This window comes from Labrus mixtus, chromosome 17 (genome assembly GCF_963584025.1).
Source record: "Labrus mixtus chromosome 17, fLabMix1.1, whole genome shotgun sequence".
Taxonomy (NCBI): domain Eukaryota; kingdom Metazoa; phylum Chordata; class Actinopteri; order Labriformes; family Labridae; genus Labrus; species Labrus mixtus.
In genome coordinates this window covers 3,301,604-3,318,183 of record NC_083628.1, presented here as the reverse complement: position 1 = coordinate 3,318,183, position 16,580 = coordinate 3,301,604, and the positions used below count along the sequence as shown (strand labels likewise).

Here is a 16,580-nt window from a genome sequence, read left to right as displayed (position 1 = left end):
GTAATCAGCTCTGCACACACATTTGGATTTGGAAAATATTTATTGTCCCAGAGGGACAAATTGGTTTGCAACAGAAGTCCATACAGGCAATAAATCCATAAAAAAACAGCACAATGACATTAATACATACATATTAAACATAACTCTATTGGAAATCATCATGATGAACGTGAGGGAGAATAGTAAAAGTGTACAGGCAACAATGCCTACAGCTTATTTAAAAACCCGTCTGCTGAAGGGACAAAGATCCTTCAAGTCAACACTGACAATCTTTCGGCAAAGTTTAATAATATTTCCCAGCCTGTTTCTCTAAGTGATGCTGAGGTTACCAAACCAGCAGAACATCACAAAAGTCAAAATGGACTCAATAAAAGATGAATAAAACATTTTAAGAAGAGATTTGTCAACATAGATAGATAGATAGATAGATAGATAGATAGATACTTTATTGATCCTGAGGGAAATTCAAAGCATCCAGTAGCAGGTTACAAAGACGTACATGACATGAAACATTTGTTACAAATTAAACCACAAAACCGACGCCGCCCCCCCCCCCCCCCCCCCCCTCCCCCCTCCCATACATATATATTAACCCGAAAAAAAGATTTAAAGAATACCCCTAGATGAATCAGACTTAAACTGTGCAATTAAAAATACACGTATACAAGAAATGTACATAACCCGTGCAGGGATAAAAATATATGTGAAATTTAAACAAGAACCTATAAACAGTTGAGGAAAAAAATCTGTAATTAGACCTGAATATAAAAAATAAAAATAAAAAAGTGTTGACCTTCTGACATTATAACTCCTCAGCTTTTTCAAGAAGAACAGTCTCAAGCACCTGTTGAGAACCTTAAGAAATACATGACTATTTCCCAAGTGAATGTAGCACGCTATATAACAATCTTTTCCATGTTTAGGGACGTAAATAATGATTTTTGTTGCACTTAAAATGTGTGTTACAGATTAACTTATTCCCCCGTCTGAGTGTTGCAGTTACCCGCCAAACCGGTAGGTGGCGGTAACACGAGCGAACGCCGGCTACCAGCCACTTAAAACAGAAATCAAAGAAGTTGAGTAAGAACGGGAAGAAGAAGCAGGAAGAAGAAGAAGAAGAACACATCGGCACCACCACAATGAATTCAAGCAAGAGACTGGGAAAGGTAAGAATTTCCCTATTTTATTCGTTTTATCCCACTTCGGGGAGTGTATGAACAACTTGTTTCGGAGACTCGTGAGCAGTTTAAGACCCGTAGAGTCAGAGAAATGTCGAGTTCTTTTGTTCGACGAAATGAAAGCAGAATGACGTCCCAACGACGCTAACTAGTTATTGAGTTTGAGCCGTCAGCAGCGAGTGATTCAGCACTTTTATTCAACTGGAAAGTAGGACATTAAATCATTTATCATATATATATATTAGTATGAATGCAGAGACTTATTAAAGACTCTCATTAAGAGCATCGCCGGTGTGTTTTTACCTTTTCGTGCTGTCACCGTGTGAAAGCGAAAACGTTTAGATTCTGGGGCTGGGACCGGCGTGACGTCAGACCTCAGCCAGGAGATATAAATCCTTCAGTGAAATATTATTATTGTTTATTTTTTATAAATAAACTCAATGCCAGGTAAACAAATGTTATGAGAAGTAATTTTAAATGGTTTAAAAAAATATTTGAGCCAGGAAGAGGAAATGACAGCAGGTTATTATTTTTTATTTTTTATTTTATTTTATTTTATTTTATTTTATTTTATTTTATTTTATTTATTTTTTTAAATCTATTTTTTAGTATCTATTTTTTTTTTGTACATTCTTAATTTTTCTTTTTATATTTAAATTGTACTGTGTACACTTTTTGTTTGCAATCTTTGCTCTTTGCTGCTGTAACACTGTAAATTTCCCCATTGTGAGATAAATAAAGGATTATCTTATCTTAGGTGTTGTTTAGGTGGCTCCAGTTACCTTTTTGGCTCTTCACATTGAAATCTTCCTCTTTTTCTTGCTGCTGCTGCTGCTTGTAATCATTACTCTACACCTGTCTGCCTGACAGGTAACCACAGGTGTAAAGGTCATTTTGGCTCTAGTCTTTACATTTAAATCTTCCTCTTTTTCTCGCTGCTGCTGCTTGTAATCATTACGCTACACCTGTCTGACTGACAGGTGTGGTGTAATGTTATTAAAGGGACATTACTTGAATTATAATAGGACGTAATTACTCAAACAATTTTTATTTGTATAGTGCCAAATCATAACAAATGCTAACACAAGACATCTTACATAAGATAATGTAAAATACCTTACTCACTGTTTTGTTATGTTTAAAAAGAGCAGGTAAAACACCTCACTCTTTGCTATATTATTTGCCTTTATGGCATGCAATCGCACGCTTGTTTCTTGTCTTTTTTACTGCTGCAACCCTTACATTTCCTCTCAGGTGATCCATTAAAGATTATTTTATCTTATCAATATATACTGATTATATTGAATTCCAAGATCAGAGCTTCAATATAAAGTGATAAAATCTGTCAATTATAATTGTGTTGTTTATGAGACTTGGTTTTAATGTAATTTATGTATTGAATAGGCCAATGACATCATCTTTTATTAGTCACAGAGGATTTAATTGAACTGAATCCTTTGTCCTGGCAGGCCCTGTGATATTTAAGCAAACTATAATATCATCATATTGTTAAAGACACCCTCCTGGTTACTGATCACTTGTGCTCTTACACTTTGTTTATGTGGATTTGCTTTCACCAACTGTTGCTCACCGGTTTTTATTGCCATACTTTCTGGAAAGGCCGGCTGAACAATTCTTCAGTTTCATACTTTGTGCTTGACGCAGTTTTGTTTTGAGGCTGCTGTGAGTCAGGAATGTACTATTGTAGTCTTGTCACTGAAGCACTTGGTTATGTCACATCTGAATTCCCCTGAAAATCCAGTTTTACAGTTTAGGTAAAAAAAAACAAAAAAAAACAGGGAAGTGTCCACGAGACCAGATTTTCCGCCCTGTTGTTCAAACAAGAACTATTTAACTTGCTCTTCTTTAATATATGAAACCATCGTAAAATGATTGAGGCTGCAACTATCGCTCAAGACTATCCCATTTATTTTTAGAGATGGGACAGATCTGATCTAATATCGGTTTTGGGTCCGATATTTACGTAATTCAGTTATCGAACTGACGGTGCAGATCCATGTCCCTTTGAACTTGAAGACATTCAGACTGAACTGCAAGTGCCCAAAATCATCATCACAACGTTAAGACAAGATGGCACAGCTCCTTCTATATAATAAAAAGTTTAGACTTAGTCACATTTGACCACCAGACAAAACCCAACTGATACACATCATCAAGCAGCAGCATAAACAGCTTTAAACCCTAAAAAAACATAGTCTTCAAATGGACACAAACATAACTGTCTGCTTCTCTGACACACTCTGCTCTCGTCATAGTTGTGGGTGATGTTGACAAAACAACTTAAAACAGTGTTTATGTTTAGTGCAGCCACAGTGCACTGGGGGTTTTATAACTGAACATGCATTTAGGTTAGTCTGATATAGGAGTGTTGCTCTAAACTGATTTTAAAAAGGGATACTAGGGGTGCAGATGGCCTAGCGGTTAGGTCACGCCCCATGTAGGAGGCTATAGTGCTCCAAGCGGGAAGGCCCTGGTTCAAGTCTGGCCTGTGGCTCCTATCCTGCATGTCAGTCCCCACTCTCTCCCGTTTTCTGCTTTCTCCACTATCCTAACAAATAAAGGCAAAAAGCAAAAAATAAAGGGATACCAGCTGAAGGAACGGGAAAGAGGCTGGGTTTTGAACCACAGTGGAACCATGCTAGAGGGCTCTGTGGTCAATGAATGGCAGTCATCCGAGGTGGATGCAAACAAAACACTTTATTTTATTGTCAGGTTTCCTTTATGCTTAGTTTGTTTTGACCCTGCCTTGTATTTTAATGCCTGACAGTGATGCTCCTTGTCATTATAAAAAAAGTCATTTTTGTAATACCGGTTAAACCACCAAATTTCGACAATGTCTGAAAAGGTGAAATTGCATTTATGTAAGTTTTTCATCATGAAACACACTGTAATGTAGATAATCCATGTTCTTTATATTCTTTCTTTTTTAGGAGCTGGAGGATATCCGCAAAAGTGGGTTGAAGTGTTTCCGCAACATTCAAGTGGATGAAACAAACATTTTACACTGGCAAGGGCTCCTTCTTCCTGTAAGTGTTGAATCTCTGCTAAAAGCAATGTGTGTTTTATCTTAAAAAAACTTAAATGATGACCAACTGCTGCACCTTTTTTTTTTTTCTGTCATTCTACAATTTCTCAAGGATTGCTCTCCGTATGACAAAGGAGCATTTCGGATCGACATAAATTTTCCATCAGAGTACCCCTTCAAGCCGCCAAAGGTCAATTTCAAGACGAAAATCTACCATCCCAACATCGACGAGAAGGGTCAGGTCTGCCTGCCGATGATCACTGTGGAGAACTGGAAACCAGCCACAAGAGCATACCAAGGTGAGGACGAGGAGAGTTGTGAATTGGGGTAGTTTTACTTTTATAATCCAAACAAGAATTGTGCTTGATGTTGTTTTACAAAAGCCAACCAGTGCTGAGATTCTCCCAAGTGTGCATCAGAAATAAAGATCCAGACTCCGTTAAAAAAACGTTTTTAAAGATGATTTCGTTCTGACAATAAATCTATATTATGATTCAGTTATTTCAATATACGTTCGAACTGTAAATTGCAATTAAAAATTTAAATATGATAAAAGATTGGGGTGCTGGTAGCCTAGCGGTTAGTGCCCTGGCCCCATGTACAGAGCCTTAGGGCGCACTCACTCTTTGCATTTCAATACTGTGCACAAGCACGTTTGACTCCAAAAGCATAAAAGTTCATCCAGACACAGTTCATGGAGGAGGGGACTAAATCAACTCAGCTCAACATGTTTTATAATGTTTATATGTTTTCTGACATATTAGGAAGGGTGTTAAGCACAGTTTTGAGTTAAAAAAAAAAACCTCACAAATGATCCAGCAGTCAAACTAAGATGAATAACAAAAGTGGGCGGCAGTAGCTCAGTCTGTAGGGACTTGGGTTGGTAATCGGAAGGTCGCCGGTTCAAGTCCCGGCACGGACCAAGTCCGGAAACTGGTCTGGTAGCTGGAGAGGCAGCACTGCCGTGGTGCCCTTGAGCAAGGCACCCAACCCCCCCCCCCCCCCACAAGCCCAGGAGCGCCCGCCGTGGGCAGCCCCCCCACCCTGAGACCCCTCCATTAGTGCATGTCCACAGGATCCTGTTTGTGCATGTGTGTATTTCAGTTCATGTTTGTGTAGCATGTTTACTAGACAGAGTGTAAAAACGAATTTCCCCTCGCGGGATCAATAAAGTATAAATTCTAAAAAGGTGAAAATATCACATTTGTATGAACACAACTTCAGGAATGATTGTCATCATTTATATGAACTAGAAGCTTTCCCATCTTGTTTAAAGTCTGTCAGTGTTGTTGTCAGACTATTGCTGTTATATTTATTCATGTTATGAAGCCCCTCGAGGAAAAATGCAAGTTGGGCTTAAAAGTGAACAAATGACTGGAGTAGAAGTTATCAGTTTGGTGCAATCTACAACCTCCCCACTAGATGCTGCTCAACGCTTCACACTGATCTCTTTAAGGTTGATGAGATTTGTTTAGCACCTGGAACTGTCTTAGTTCAAATCTTAAGAACAGTTCTACTGATAATATGAATGTATAAACTGAGTCTTAAGTTCTTGTTTTTTTCCCCCTCTGACAGTGATTCAGAATCTAGTCGGTCTCATTAACACCCCCGAGCCGGAGCATCCGCTGAGGGCCGACCTGGCCGAGGAATACACTAAAGACCGTGCCAAATTCATGAAGAACGCCGAGGAGTTCACGAGGAAACACAGTGAAAAACGACCCACTGACTGACCACACACAACACACCGACCCTCACAGCTGTTTGCCTTCTTTCTGTTTTCTCTTTAAATAGCCTACCCTGACTTTGTTCTCACCCCCCCCCCCCACCCCCCCAAATTCACACAAAGTTGCCCCGCTTCTCTCTCGTACCTTCAATGTTGTAACACTCTCCGACCACTCCTCAGTAGAGGCTTGTGTTTCTCTTTCACTTTGCCAAAAAAGAAAAAGAGAAGCAGGACTTTTTGGTGAATCTGCAGGTTCTGGCCTCTAGCAGTCACCTCTGGGTTGTTTTAAAATTCTTTCTACTAATTTCTTTTTATAAAAACTTCAGAAAATTGTCAGAGGTGGTGGTATCCTGGAGAGAATTAAGTGCTGTTCTGCTTAATCAAATGTTGAATGTTGTCTCAGATGAATCATTAGCTGATGCAGACCTGTTTACTCTTTTTTTTTTTTTTTTTTTAAAAAGCTTTTGTTTTCTCGATTCCTTTTTGAACAGTTAGCATCTAATGCTGCTGTTTGTCTGTTGCCTCCCTTTTTTACTTCCTCTGCCTTTTTAGAGACGCACTGTACGTCGTGATACTCACCGTCACAGGACCTGAAAGTTCAGATTTGTTTCTGATGTAGAAAAAAAACACAACACAAGTCATGTGCTTTAAAATGTTTTTTTTTTGTACTTTGCGATATTAGGGAAAATCTCTATGTGAAAACTCTTCCTCCTCTGCCGGCCTCGTAGGGAAGCAGTTTTTTTATTTTTTTATGCAGATGGGAAATCAATCTTTTTATGTTTTATTTTGAGTGCAGTACTGTTCGTCTAAATGTCAGACATAGTTCTAAAGGCACTTCTCAAGTTAGAATTTTCTTCTTAAATATCATTAGTGAATCAGTTCTAACACCTCTAACAACACGTTGTTTGGTTCTTTCTAAAGAAACGGCAGCCTCAGCTTTAATATTAAAACACACACGTGGTTGCTCTTGTGTTTATTTTACTGATCGTCCACTCAGCACTATGTTGATATTTTTTTATACTCAGACCTCGATAAAGAAAGCACTGATTGGTTCAACACGTTTTGAGCTTGCAGAGTTCCTATTGGCTCCTTTCTCCTGTAGTTAACAGTCCTTATATCCTGGTAGTTGACCAAACCATAGCGCACCTGACTGTACGCCGTTATACATGTACGATAAGGCAAGACATACATGTCATATAGCGGACGGATGGTCATTAATGAATAAAGATTTGTGATGGATGCTGAATCAAACCTGTTTTTTTTTTTGTGGGTCTTTGTTTTTACTTCCTACCAAGAGATTCGATCCTTTACCAAAAGTTTCAATATATAAATATAAAAGAATCCATTATGCATTCAAATCTGAAGTGAATAAATACGTTTTGAGGAATTAATAATAACAGAAATTATAACAATAACTTTACAAAACCGTAAGAAAAATCTCAGCTCTTACCAATCAATCATTATTTGTAAAGCGCCAATTCATAACAAGTGTTATCTCGAGACACAGTTTATATTTTTTTCACTTCTTTCTTTTACCTTTTGAGAGGTAGTGATCATTTCAACTACTTCTTTGACACCAGGTTGTTTTGTCCCAATTTCGGGAAAATACCGAAGATTGAAACAGAGAAGCAGGAACATGTTTTTTAATCTGAGAGTTTTACCAATGAAGTAAAGAAAACCGCAGCACAGTCATCGTTTTGACTAGTATTGGTTTTATTGAAGTCAGGGTTACAGTGAAGACCTTAACTTGAGGTAGAATTTTTCTTCCCTAACTGCACATCATGTCTAAGATTAGGTTACCCTAAAGATTTTACAACCATTTCCAGAAGACTAAAGATAACATCCTCGTCTGTAGCGGTGGACTGACTGTCATTCAGTCAGTATCAGAGGGAGCTGCTCCTCCTGCTAACATCCATATCACAAAGAGTCCAGATTTTATTTCCTGAACTGAGTGATGGGAGCCGGGACTCTGATGTCATGGCCCTTCTCCAGCTTCTTCTCACACTCGATCAGATAGTTGACACCATCGACCAGGAGCTGCACCAGCTCCACCTGAAAATACACACAGGTTCAAGAAAAAGAGGAAAACTTTTGATGATTCAGGGATCAACTAGAACCCTAAAAATGTGGTCACACAGTGCAGACCTGAATTCAGACACACGTAGAAACACAACTTTCAGAGGGAACTAAACAAGTGGTTTCTTAACAGTAGAACAGTTGATGGTTCCTGACCTCAGATTTGCCCAGACGGTCGTTGTTGGAAATGTCAAACGTGTCTCCTGTCGCTGCTGTGTCCACTCCTCCTGTGCCTCTTTTCTGCAGCCGCAGGTTGTCGAGGATTTTGGAGAAACGTGAGTCCTGCAGAGGGAATAGAATCATTTGTTTTAAACAGATCCCAAGAAAGCGACAAAAAGGACAAAAAACGGCTTTTTCTCAATGTACCAAATAGGAAGCTGCAGTTTTTAAAAAGGCTCAACCTTCCTTAAAAAAACTGGAAAATGTAGGGGTTTTTTTTAGCAAAAACAAGGAAATTCTGCATTTCTTGGGGACTATACTACTACAACTGTGTAAGTATGTGTAAGCATGTATAAAGTTCAGTTAGCAACGTTAACACTAGGACTAGTTTGGTTACGTCTGCCATCAAACTAATCTCATGTAAACAAAACTGACGGAGGAGAAACCTGCGCACATTGTGACGTTATAAGCCTGAACTCTGTTTTCCCCGTCACATAAACACCTTAAATGGAGTTTCTGAACATCTTCACAATGGAAGGCGTTTAACAAAAAGTGCATTTTCAGTGACCTAAAACGCTGTTTGCGTATGAAAGGCGTTACTGCGTTTTCAAAAATACCTGCATAGGTGTGGACGAGGCCTGATGCAGAGATACAGTGTTTGGTATGAGATGAGAAAGTGCGTATAATTTGAGCAAATCCGGGCTGACTCTCTTATTAAAAAATAATGCAATATGTTCTTGGTTTTCATTGGATTTGTTGACGATTAGAAAAACCTGAAATATCACAGGACTTGACTTTGAATTGGGTCAGAAATTCGATGACAAAGTGAGAAACCTCCATCTACTTATAATGAAATGATTAAAAGATCCAAAACAGCAACTAAAAGTATCTCATGGTGAGATTAATTCTAAAGTTTCTGTTGAAATGCAACTGTTCTGTTTCAAGAGGAAAAGGTTGTGTGTATATCTGTATGTTTATGTGTGTGTGTGTGTGTGTGTGTGTGTGTGTGTGTGTGTGTGTTACCTTGCTGAGGTTTGGCAGGCGGACGTGCACGCCAGCCCTCAGGCCGGTGCCCAGGTTAGAGGGACATGTGAGGATGTAGCCCAGACGCTCGTTCCACATGAACTCCCAGCCTCTCTCCTGGATCAGCTGCTCCACCTGCAGGACATCACATGAGATCACATGAGATCACATGAGATCACATTTGTGTGTCTTGAGATGACACTTTGTATGACTTGGCGCTATATAAATGAAAACTGATAAGATAGACTTTTTACTGTACCTGCTTGAGTCCTCTGCAGAATCTCTCAAACACTCTCTTCATGTTTCCTCCCTTCTCCATGGAGATGACTCTGGTGTGGTCCTCCTCGTTCACCCAGATCAGGAAGGTCTTCTCGTTGTTGTGCCTGAGGAGAGCCAGCTAAAGGAACTCAATAAAGAGCTCTGCAGGTAAAACACTGAACATCTTATGAACAGAGAGCGACCCAAATGACAAACAAAACACACCAAATGCAAAAGTCAAAAGCCCCTAAATAGAATGTTATTATACACACTAAAAATCAATACATCAATGGAGCTTCATGGGATGTGCAAAACATTTAAATCCTGTAAATCACTGTCATCAGGATGTTGTATTTAGTGTCTAATTGGTCACACAGCACACATGCAGACGAGCTGATTGGACCCTACCAGATGCCCCTGGCGTCTGGCCAGTCTCTCGCCATAAAGGCACATGTCAACAATGGAGAGACAGGTTTGTCAAACAGGAAGTGGTCCTAAAGGAGGGAGGAGTGAAGGGAAGAAAGAGAGGTAGGAGGATGTTAAAGAGGCAAAATACTTCTTAAGCTATGGAAACATCCATACATTTGTTCTCCATTTTCCCGTTATAACGAGTTCTCTCAGGAGATTTTCTTTTTTTTCTCATTATCTCAGGAGCTGAGTGTCTAGTTTTCTAAAAGAAATTCAGGAAAGCTTGCCCCAGAAGTTTTCCAAAGTTGTTATTGACTCGTGTGCCTCACAAAGTGAAGTTTTTCCTGTTTGAAGGGTTGATGTCAGGAGGAGAGACATGACACATGACTTGAAAAGGGCGCTGAGGTCCTAATGTTTACAAGTTATCCAAAATGGCATCTAAAGGAAAGTCTTACATTAAAATGATAGTTTTTTGCCTTTTTTTAAATCAGTTTTCACTTTTTTGCAACTCTCGTGGTAACAAGATAAGTAAGTGAGGACCTTGAGAAAAAAACTGCAAATTGTCCAAGAGAAAATAAATAATATGTATGGATGCATGTCCACTTAGGGCTTCCTTGTAAACTCATAATTTGATGAAGAGACGATTGTTTCTCGCTTTACATGAGGGGAGAGAATAGAGAAAAGGGTCAGGAAGAATTCACAAACCGGACTCTAGAAAAGGAGAGGGGAACATGTTGGTCTCTCAAGATGGATCTTTGCCAAACCAACAGAATGAGGACTGGATATCACTAAACTGTGTTAGTCTTACCAGATCCCCCTGGAGTCAGGCCAGTCTCGGGCCATGAAGGCCGAGGTGAGTAATGGAGACACGGGCTTGTCAAACAGAAAGTGATCCTTTTGTAGCGCAGCGTGAAATATTAAGAAACAGAAAAGTCAACAAACCTGAAAATGTATTCTTTTTTTGTTTAAATCGTCTAGACATTGACCAGAGAGACACGAGGCCCCCTCATAACTTTGACTGAATCACAGCCGTGCTGAAAATCAGTGCAACTGGCCTTCCTCTACAACCTGTGTCTGTGTGCACATGTATTTGTGCAGCAGCATGGTGACACATTATTATCTTATGGAATGGATGAAATGCTTTTTATGCCCATGTAAAGCAGCGTCTGAAAGCTGCTTTATAAATAAACTTGCCTCGCCTGGAGCCATATTTCTCTAATAGTGATTTATTTTGAAGGCTTTTAAAGCAATTTAGGAACACAAATATAACTCCATAAGATGCTCTGCAAACTTAAAAAGGTCAAATTCAATTACTGCAAGAGTTCAAATATTTAAACGCTCCAATCATACCAATGAATTACGATAAGTGTTTAATCAAATATCAAAGGGATGTGATTAGGAAATCATTTCAGACTTACGTCGATGAGCTGCTGCTGCTCCTTGTCCGTCATGTCTCCAAGACCGTAATAGCGTCCGGCCAGGTCTCCCTTCAGGCCGGCCAGGGCCATAACCACGACCCGCTCCACCTCACGACGCTCAGCCCTCGAGCAGGCCGGGGGGAGGCTCAGGCCGCGGATGCTGCGACCGGTACGGACACGAGAAGACAGGACGTACTTGTCGTCAAACACGCCGTTGGTGATCTGGAGGAGGAAGACAAAACAGGAAAGAAATAAAAATATGGTTTAAACACATGTAGGAGCGGCAGATAGATGGATGGAGGAAGCATGCAGTGACAGGTAGTGTGATGGTGTGAACACCTTGGAGGCGTCCAGGTCAGTTGGGTGTGTCATGGTTCTGGGGTCGTAGCCGTTGTGTCTGTCCTTGATGATGGGGTCAAAGAGTTCAGAAAACACCTGAAGACAACATGAGACAAAGTTAAGGGGGAGGGGGACAAAAAAACAAGGTATATGTCGTGCTGTAATGTTGGTATCAGTTGACTCCCAGTTGAAGATAATTGAATCAGAAACTGTGAATCTGAATATGTGTGACAATAAAGCTATCTATCTATATATAACAAGTTTATGAATAAAATCCTGGATATTTAAGATCTAAAATCTTGAACCCAGAATTAAAATCAATGAAATTATAGTGACATTATATCGTATTACAGATAATGTGCATTGGTGGTTTAAAAGTGAAGCTGTAGTGCAAAAAACTGCAATTCCTCGAGCGTCCACTTGAGGCTGGCCGCAAAAGCCGGGTAATCCCCATTAGGTCCCATATTTAAAACAGCAGAAATAAACATGTTTACTTGGATTTTGTAAACTGGATATCAAAAGTGAAATTTGGATTCTGTGAACTCGATCTTGGAGAGGTGAAGGTGATTCCTTTGACTCCTCTTACCTCGTAGCTCTCCTCATCTCCGGCCACACAGCCCACAGTCTTGATGAACGGGTGTCCGGGGTTGTCCACACCAGTTTGGATGCACTGGTCCAGGGTCCAGTTGTTGGGGGTGAGCTTGTCCCTCAGTTTGGCGTAAACGGCCGGAGTCAGAGCCGTGGCCATGCAGTTGTTGTGTTTCCTCAGGTCGGGGAAATCAGAGCTGCGGGAGAGAAGGAATCCGAAAGATTTGAAAACTTTAAACCAAATTTGTTTCATATTACAGTATTTACGGGACCTAGGTCAAATGGTTCTGGGAACTCTGCAAACTAGAGGTGGAAATGTGTAAACTCAGCATATACAGCTGGGTGTGGCCTCAAAGTAGACACCCAACATGACTCTTTAAAGATTCCTTTCAGACATGTTTTCTGACATGAAAATATATGTGATGTTTTCCATATTTACTGATAAAAAAAAAATCTAATATATTTTTCTTCTGCTGCCTTGTTTGATCAACAATCGATCAAAATGTAATATTCTTTTGAAAAGTTAAGCATCTGGACACAAGACATCTCATACCTCAGTGAAAGGTCAAGGTTCAGTTGAACAGCTTGATGTTTTGAATGATTTGTCGATTTAGACGAGTCTGACGTCTGGATTTTTTCAGGGTTTGTCTAACCAGGAAATATTTAACATTAAGCAAATTGAATGCTCTGAAAAACAGGTTTTGTGTAAGAACCACATTTCTGGCATGTATTGAGACACACCCATGGTAACTGCTTGTAAATAAGGAGAGCTGGTGAAATGAGAAGGTGAGTTTGTGTGTCAGGCTGCGATCACACTGAAATCCGTAATGCTGAATTCTGATGTCTTTTTTGCTCAAATCAGATTTTTTCATTTTCATTTGGCTGTTCACATTGCTTTATAAATGTGGCCTGTCTCAGACTCCTGTGAGAGTGAGTCAAAGGTAACGCAGATGAAACCTGAGCACGTCAGTGATACTGCAGACCGCTGCCAGTGTTCCTGCTGTGACCTCCGCTGCTCTTTCATACTCTCAGACGTTTACAACTCATGATCATGTAGATCATTCAAATGTGTTTATAGGAGTACTACTTTGACTTACAAGTCCTCACGTAGATATGCTCACTCCAATATGAAGCTAAACTTTAGCAATAAGGAGAGTTGGTGGCAAGGAATGTTTTTTTAAATTGTACACGTGGGCTGCACAATTTAATTGTTATCCAACATGGGCAGGCTATTGATTAAAAACGCAGGATTGGGTACTGTGGACAGTTCAATTCTGTTCAATGTTTACATGTATTTATGTGCACTTATCCATAAATGGCACAGAAGGCAGCCATTTTGCTAAAGAGAGGGGCTAAAGTGTCAGCTGTTTGGAAGTATTTCACGCTAGCTGCGCCAACATTTTGTACGGCTACTTGCAATATCTGCAAAGTCAAGTCACACCCAATTCAAACTGCACGAGTTTGTGACTGTGTTGTAAGTTATTGATAACCTTATTGCAGATGTTTTGGTTTCTATGATGATATATGAACAAGGTACCCTCTGATGACTGCCTTTTTAAGGAACCCATTATTGTCAGGTGTAAGGTGGCCTTAAGGAGGGTGGATATCCATACCTGGGTGGATAGAGCATCTTCTTCGCCTCGGCAACCAGGGAGTTGTTCTCGGTCATCAAGAAGCCAGTAGCCATCGTTCCTGCGCCCAGGCTGGCCAGCAGCACAGCCGTGTTGCGGCCAGAGATTAGACGTGTGAAAGGGCCCGCCATCTTTACGTTAGTCGATCTTTGTCAAAAGCAAAGCAAAAGAGCTGCAGAGAGAATAAACAAGAGAAGGCAACTTGTGTTAAAAAACATGACAAATACAATTAGAGATCTGTTTATAATGCACCTGATTCTTAGTTAAAAGTGATGACCTTAATTAATATAAGGTAGACAAAGCTATCACAACTTTAGCTACGTTGCACCTTATGTTAGCTCCTCTATACTGCTCCTCAATGAGTCATGTTTTGTGTAATTTTATTATGGTAACAAGTAGCCTATGTTAAATTATACTAACTTTGTGTTCCATTAGCTAACAAGATGATTAGCTAGCGACAAGCCAGAGCTGAAGTGTGTGCTGTGATTTGCTCTTCATAAAATCTTAAAAGCTTGGAGAGCTTGATTATATTTTTCTGCATAGCTAACAGGCTAGCAGTTAGCTCAACAGCCATAGTAGTTAGCCGAGCAATTAGCTACTTTCTGGTGTGACCTTGGCCTGCACTCGTGGAGCACTACTACTCCTCAAATGCTATTTTTGGTGTTGTTTATGTTTTTGTGACTTAAAAGGGTAGATTAGCGACCAACTCGAGTCGCTAGCGGCTGACAGATCTTTAGCTGGTAGCTTAGGCCTATACCCATTTCAGAAACTTTTTATTTTCTAAATTAAACTATTTCCAAGGCTCAGAAGAAAATGCCATAAGCCCGTACCAAAAAAAAAGCATAGGCTACATCTTGAATAACTGACATGCTAGCAGTTAGCTCATCAGTACTTTAGCCTAGGAAGTGTCATTTTCTGATATGACTCTGCCGCTAATCATGCACCTACAGAAGTGCTATACTTTTGGTATTGTTTATTTATGCTGTATGTATTTACAATGGGGGGATAAACACCCTCAGAAAGCATTCCTGTATAAATATTTAAGTCACAAGAGCTCACGTCTTTGTGCACAGTGTGAACATGCTGCCTAAAACCCCCCTGCTATGACCACCCCCCCAACAGGTTAAATACAGTAACAAGCTTAGACTGGTAGGGGCTCTAGCAGATGCTCTTAGCTTCTTAGCATTACCCACAGGAGGATGAGTTTCATATGTCCACTAATGCTCCAGGTGGAACAGGCACACAGAGACGTCTGACAGGTGTAAATTACCAAGAGGGATTTAAAATGTTAAACATAATGCCTGAATTAAACGTTCTTAGTGAGACTGGCGAACTGAAGGTCATTTTTCTGGCTTGTCTTTCACACCGAGTGGGCAGTGGACCGTGTCTTAATATAGAGGGAATTCTGTGAAGACATCAGGATTCCTGTTAATCCTCATCAAAAGAAAGATGGCTGATCAGTGATTTGAATAATAACCTTAATGATAATATTCACTCAATCAAGTAAAATAATTAGTTTATACAGCCTACTAAATTTAGCCGTCACTCTTTAATCCAGTCTCTCTCTTTCGAGGTAAATGACAGCAGTCACTTGGGTCAGAGCGAGTATTATTTATAGATCAGCTGAGGGCAGTGGTTGCCAGGAACCCAGTGCCAAGAAACAGGCCATCTCTGGCTCGGTGACATTCTGAACTGGTCACAAGACAGGACCCTCATGAGGCCAAGTCCGCAGGACAGAGGGATGGGAACATGGAGAGGAAAAGTTGTCAAGGTGAAAAGTTCAAGCAAATACAAAGTGTAGAGTAGAAATAATCATCAGGAGACATCGTAGACAATCTGCGCTCTGGACTCGTAAAGCCTCTTCTGCTAGCTGACACTGGATCATATGGTCAGGATTACACCAAAACCAACCACAGACCTGGGATCAGCCTCCCCTCCAAGCTGGGTGTGACCTTTTAACTCGTGAGTAGGTAGACCCAAGACGTAAGAGCGGCTTTGTCCTCTCCAAAGGACACAGAGTTAACACACTGTCAGAAACTTTTCATAAAATATTTAGGGAAAGATGTAAAGATATATTTTTCGCAAAAGGTGTTTCACAAAGCTGCTTGGAGAGGTAGCAAAGCCTACGGTGATTTCAAATTTAGAAAATGAAGTTGCAATCTTGTCTAATTTCCTCAGTTGTTGCAGAATTTGTAGAATGCACTTCATCACATCCTGTTTCTAGCATCTACATTCAGAATATTTAGGATTTTTGTACATGCATGTCACTGTAAAAGCCCCATGAAATCCCTAAAAACATGCAAAAACAGACAGATAAAACATTTAATTTAGCTTGTAGCTTCTTCTATATACCCTCTGCTACTGATTATACATTAAACCTGAGAGATATCTGTATTTCCCTGAAGCTAACGGATACTTTCTGCAAGAGAAGAAAGGAAAAGAAGGTACCGTACCTGTAGAAAAGCTGCTCTGCCTTCTTGCTGAAGGTGTCCTGTTTAAGAGCTTTTCACTCTCCTCTCGGCGGGGGCTCCACCCCCTCATGTGGGATTAAAAAACTGGAGGCCAATCATAAGTTCAGAGACAAACCTTTACAAACCAATAGAGGGCCACAAGCATGAGCCGTGATAAACCATGACCACCCGGGGTCCGGTATCACCGTCCTGTTCGACCTTGATATTTTCAAGTCCAGCCAAAAACACACAAACACACACACACTAATCTCTTCCTGTTTCC

General features: G+C 40.2%; 2 protein-coding genes across 3 annotated transcripts; one reads left to right on the top strand and one right to left on the bottom strand.

The window, feature by feature from the left end:
• The first annotated feature begins 1,026 nt into the window (after nt 1–1,026).
• On the top strand, nt 1,027–7,186 carry LOC132991828 (ubiquitin-conjugating enzyme E2 L3-like). The gene is made up of 4 exons (XM_061060739.1): nt 1,027–1,166; nt 4,130–4,225; nt 4,337–4,523; nt 5,800–7,186. The coding sequence occupies exons 1-4, from the start codon at nt 1,140–1,142 to the stop codon at nt 5,952–5,954; spliced, it is 465 nt and encodes a 154-aa protein (XP_060916722.1). The 5' UTR covers nt 1,027–1,139; the 3' UTR covers nt 5,955–7,186.
• A 450-nt stretch (nt 7,187–7,636) lies between these two features.
• LOC132991819 (creatine kinase S-type, mitochondrial-like) lies at nt 7,637–16,402 on the bottom strand. 2 transcript variants are annotated; one of them, XM_061060725.1, is made up of 10 exons: nt 16,301–16,402; nt 13,830–14,019; nt 12,215–12,413; nt 11,629–11,724; nt 11,290–11,511; nt 10,680–10,765; nt 9,465–9,588; nt 9,206–9,340; nt 8,180–8,305; nt 7,637–7,999 (listed from the first exon to the last, which is right to left on the bottom strand). In XM_061060725.1, exons 2-10 carry the CDS (start codon nt 13,976–13,978, stop codon nt 7,883–7,885), a joined length of 1,254 nt encoding a protein of 417 aa, XP_060916708.1. In that variant the 5' UTR covers nt 13,979–14,019; nt 16,301–16,402; the 3' UTR covers nt 7,637–7,882. The 2 variants fall into 2 exon arrangements, with proteins under 2 accessions (XP_060916708.1, XP_060916707.1); XM_061060724.1 differs by lacking the exon at nt 10,680–10,765 and adding an exon at nt 9,872–9,957.
• Between the last annotated feature and the right edge of the window lie 178 nt (nt 16,403–16,580).

What these genes read in the sequence shown, in the direction of transcription:
- LOC132991828 (XM_061060739.1), top strand. Translation starts at nt 1,140, where the DNA reads ATGAATTCAAGCAAGAGACTGGGAAAG. An exon ending in GGCAAGGGCTCCTTCTTCCT is followed by an intron (nt 4,226 to 4,336) that starts GTAAGTGTTGAA and finishes CAATTTCTCAAG; the next exon opens with GATTGCTCTCCGTATGACAA. An exon ending in AGCCACAAGAGCATACCAAG is followed by an intron (nt 4,524 to 5,799) that starts GTGAGGACGAGG and finishes CCCCTCTGACAG; the next exon opens with TGATTCAGAATCTAGTCGGT.
- LOC132991819 (XM_061060725.1), bottom strand. Translation starts at nt 13,978, where the DNA reads ATGGCGGGCCCTTTCACACGTCTAATCTCTGGCCGCAACACGGCTGTG. An exon ending in GAGATGAGGAGAGCTACGAG is followed by an intron (nt 11,725 to 12,214) that starts GTAAGAGGAGTC and finishes TGTTGTCTTCAG; the next exon opens with GTGTTTTCTGAACTCTTTGA. An exon ending in AGCAGCAGCAGCTCATCGAC is followed by an intron (nt 10,766 to 11,289) that starts GTAAGTCTGAAA and finishes GCGCTACAAAAG; the next exon opens with GATCACTTTCTGTTTGACAA.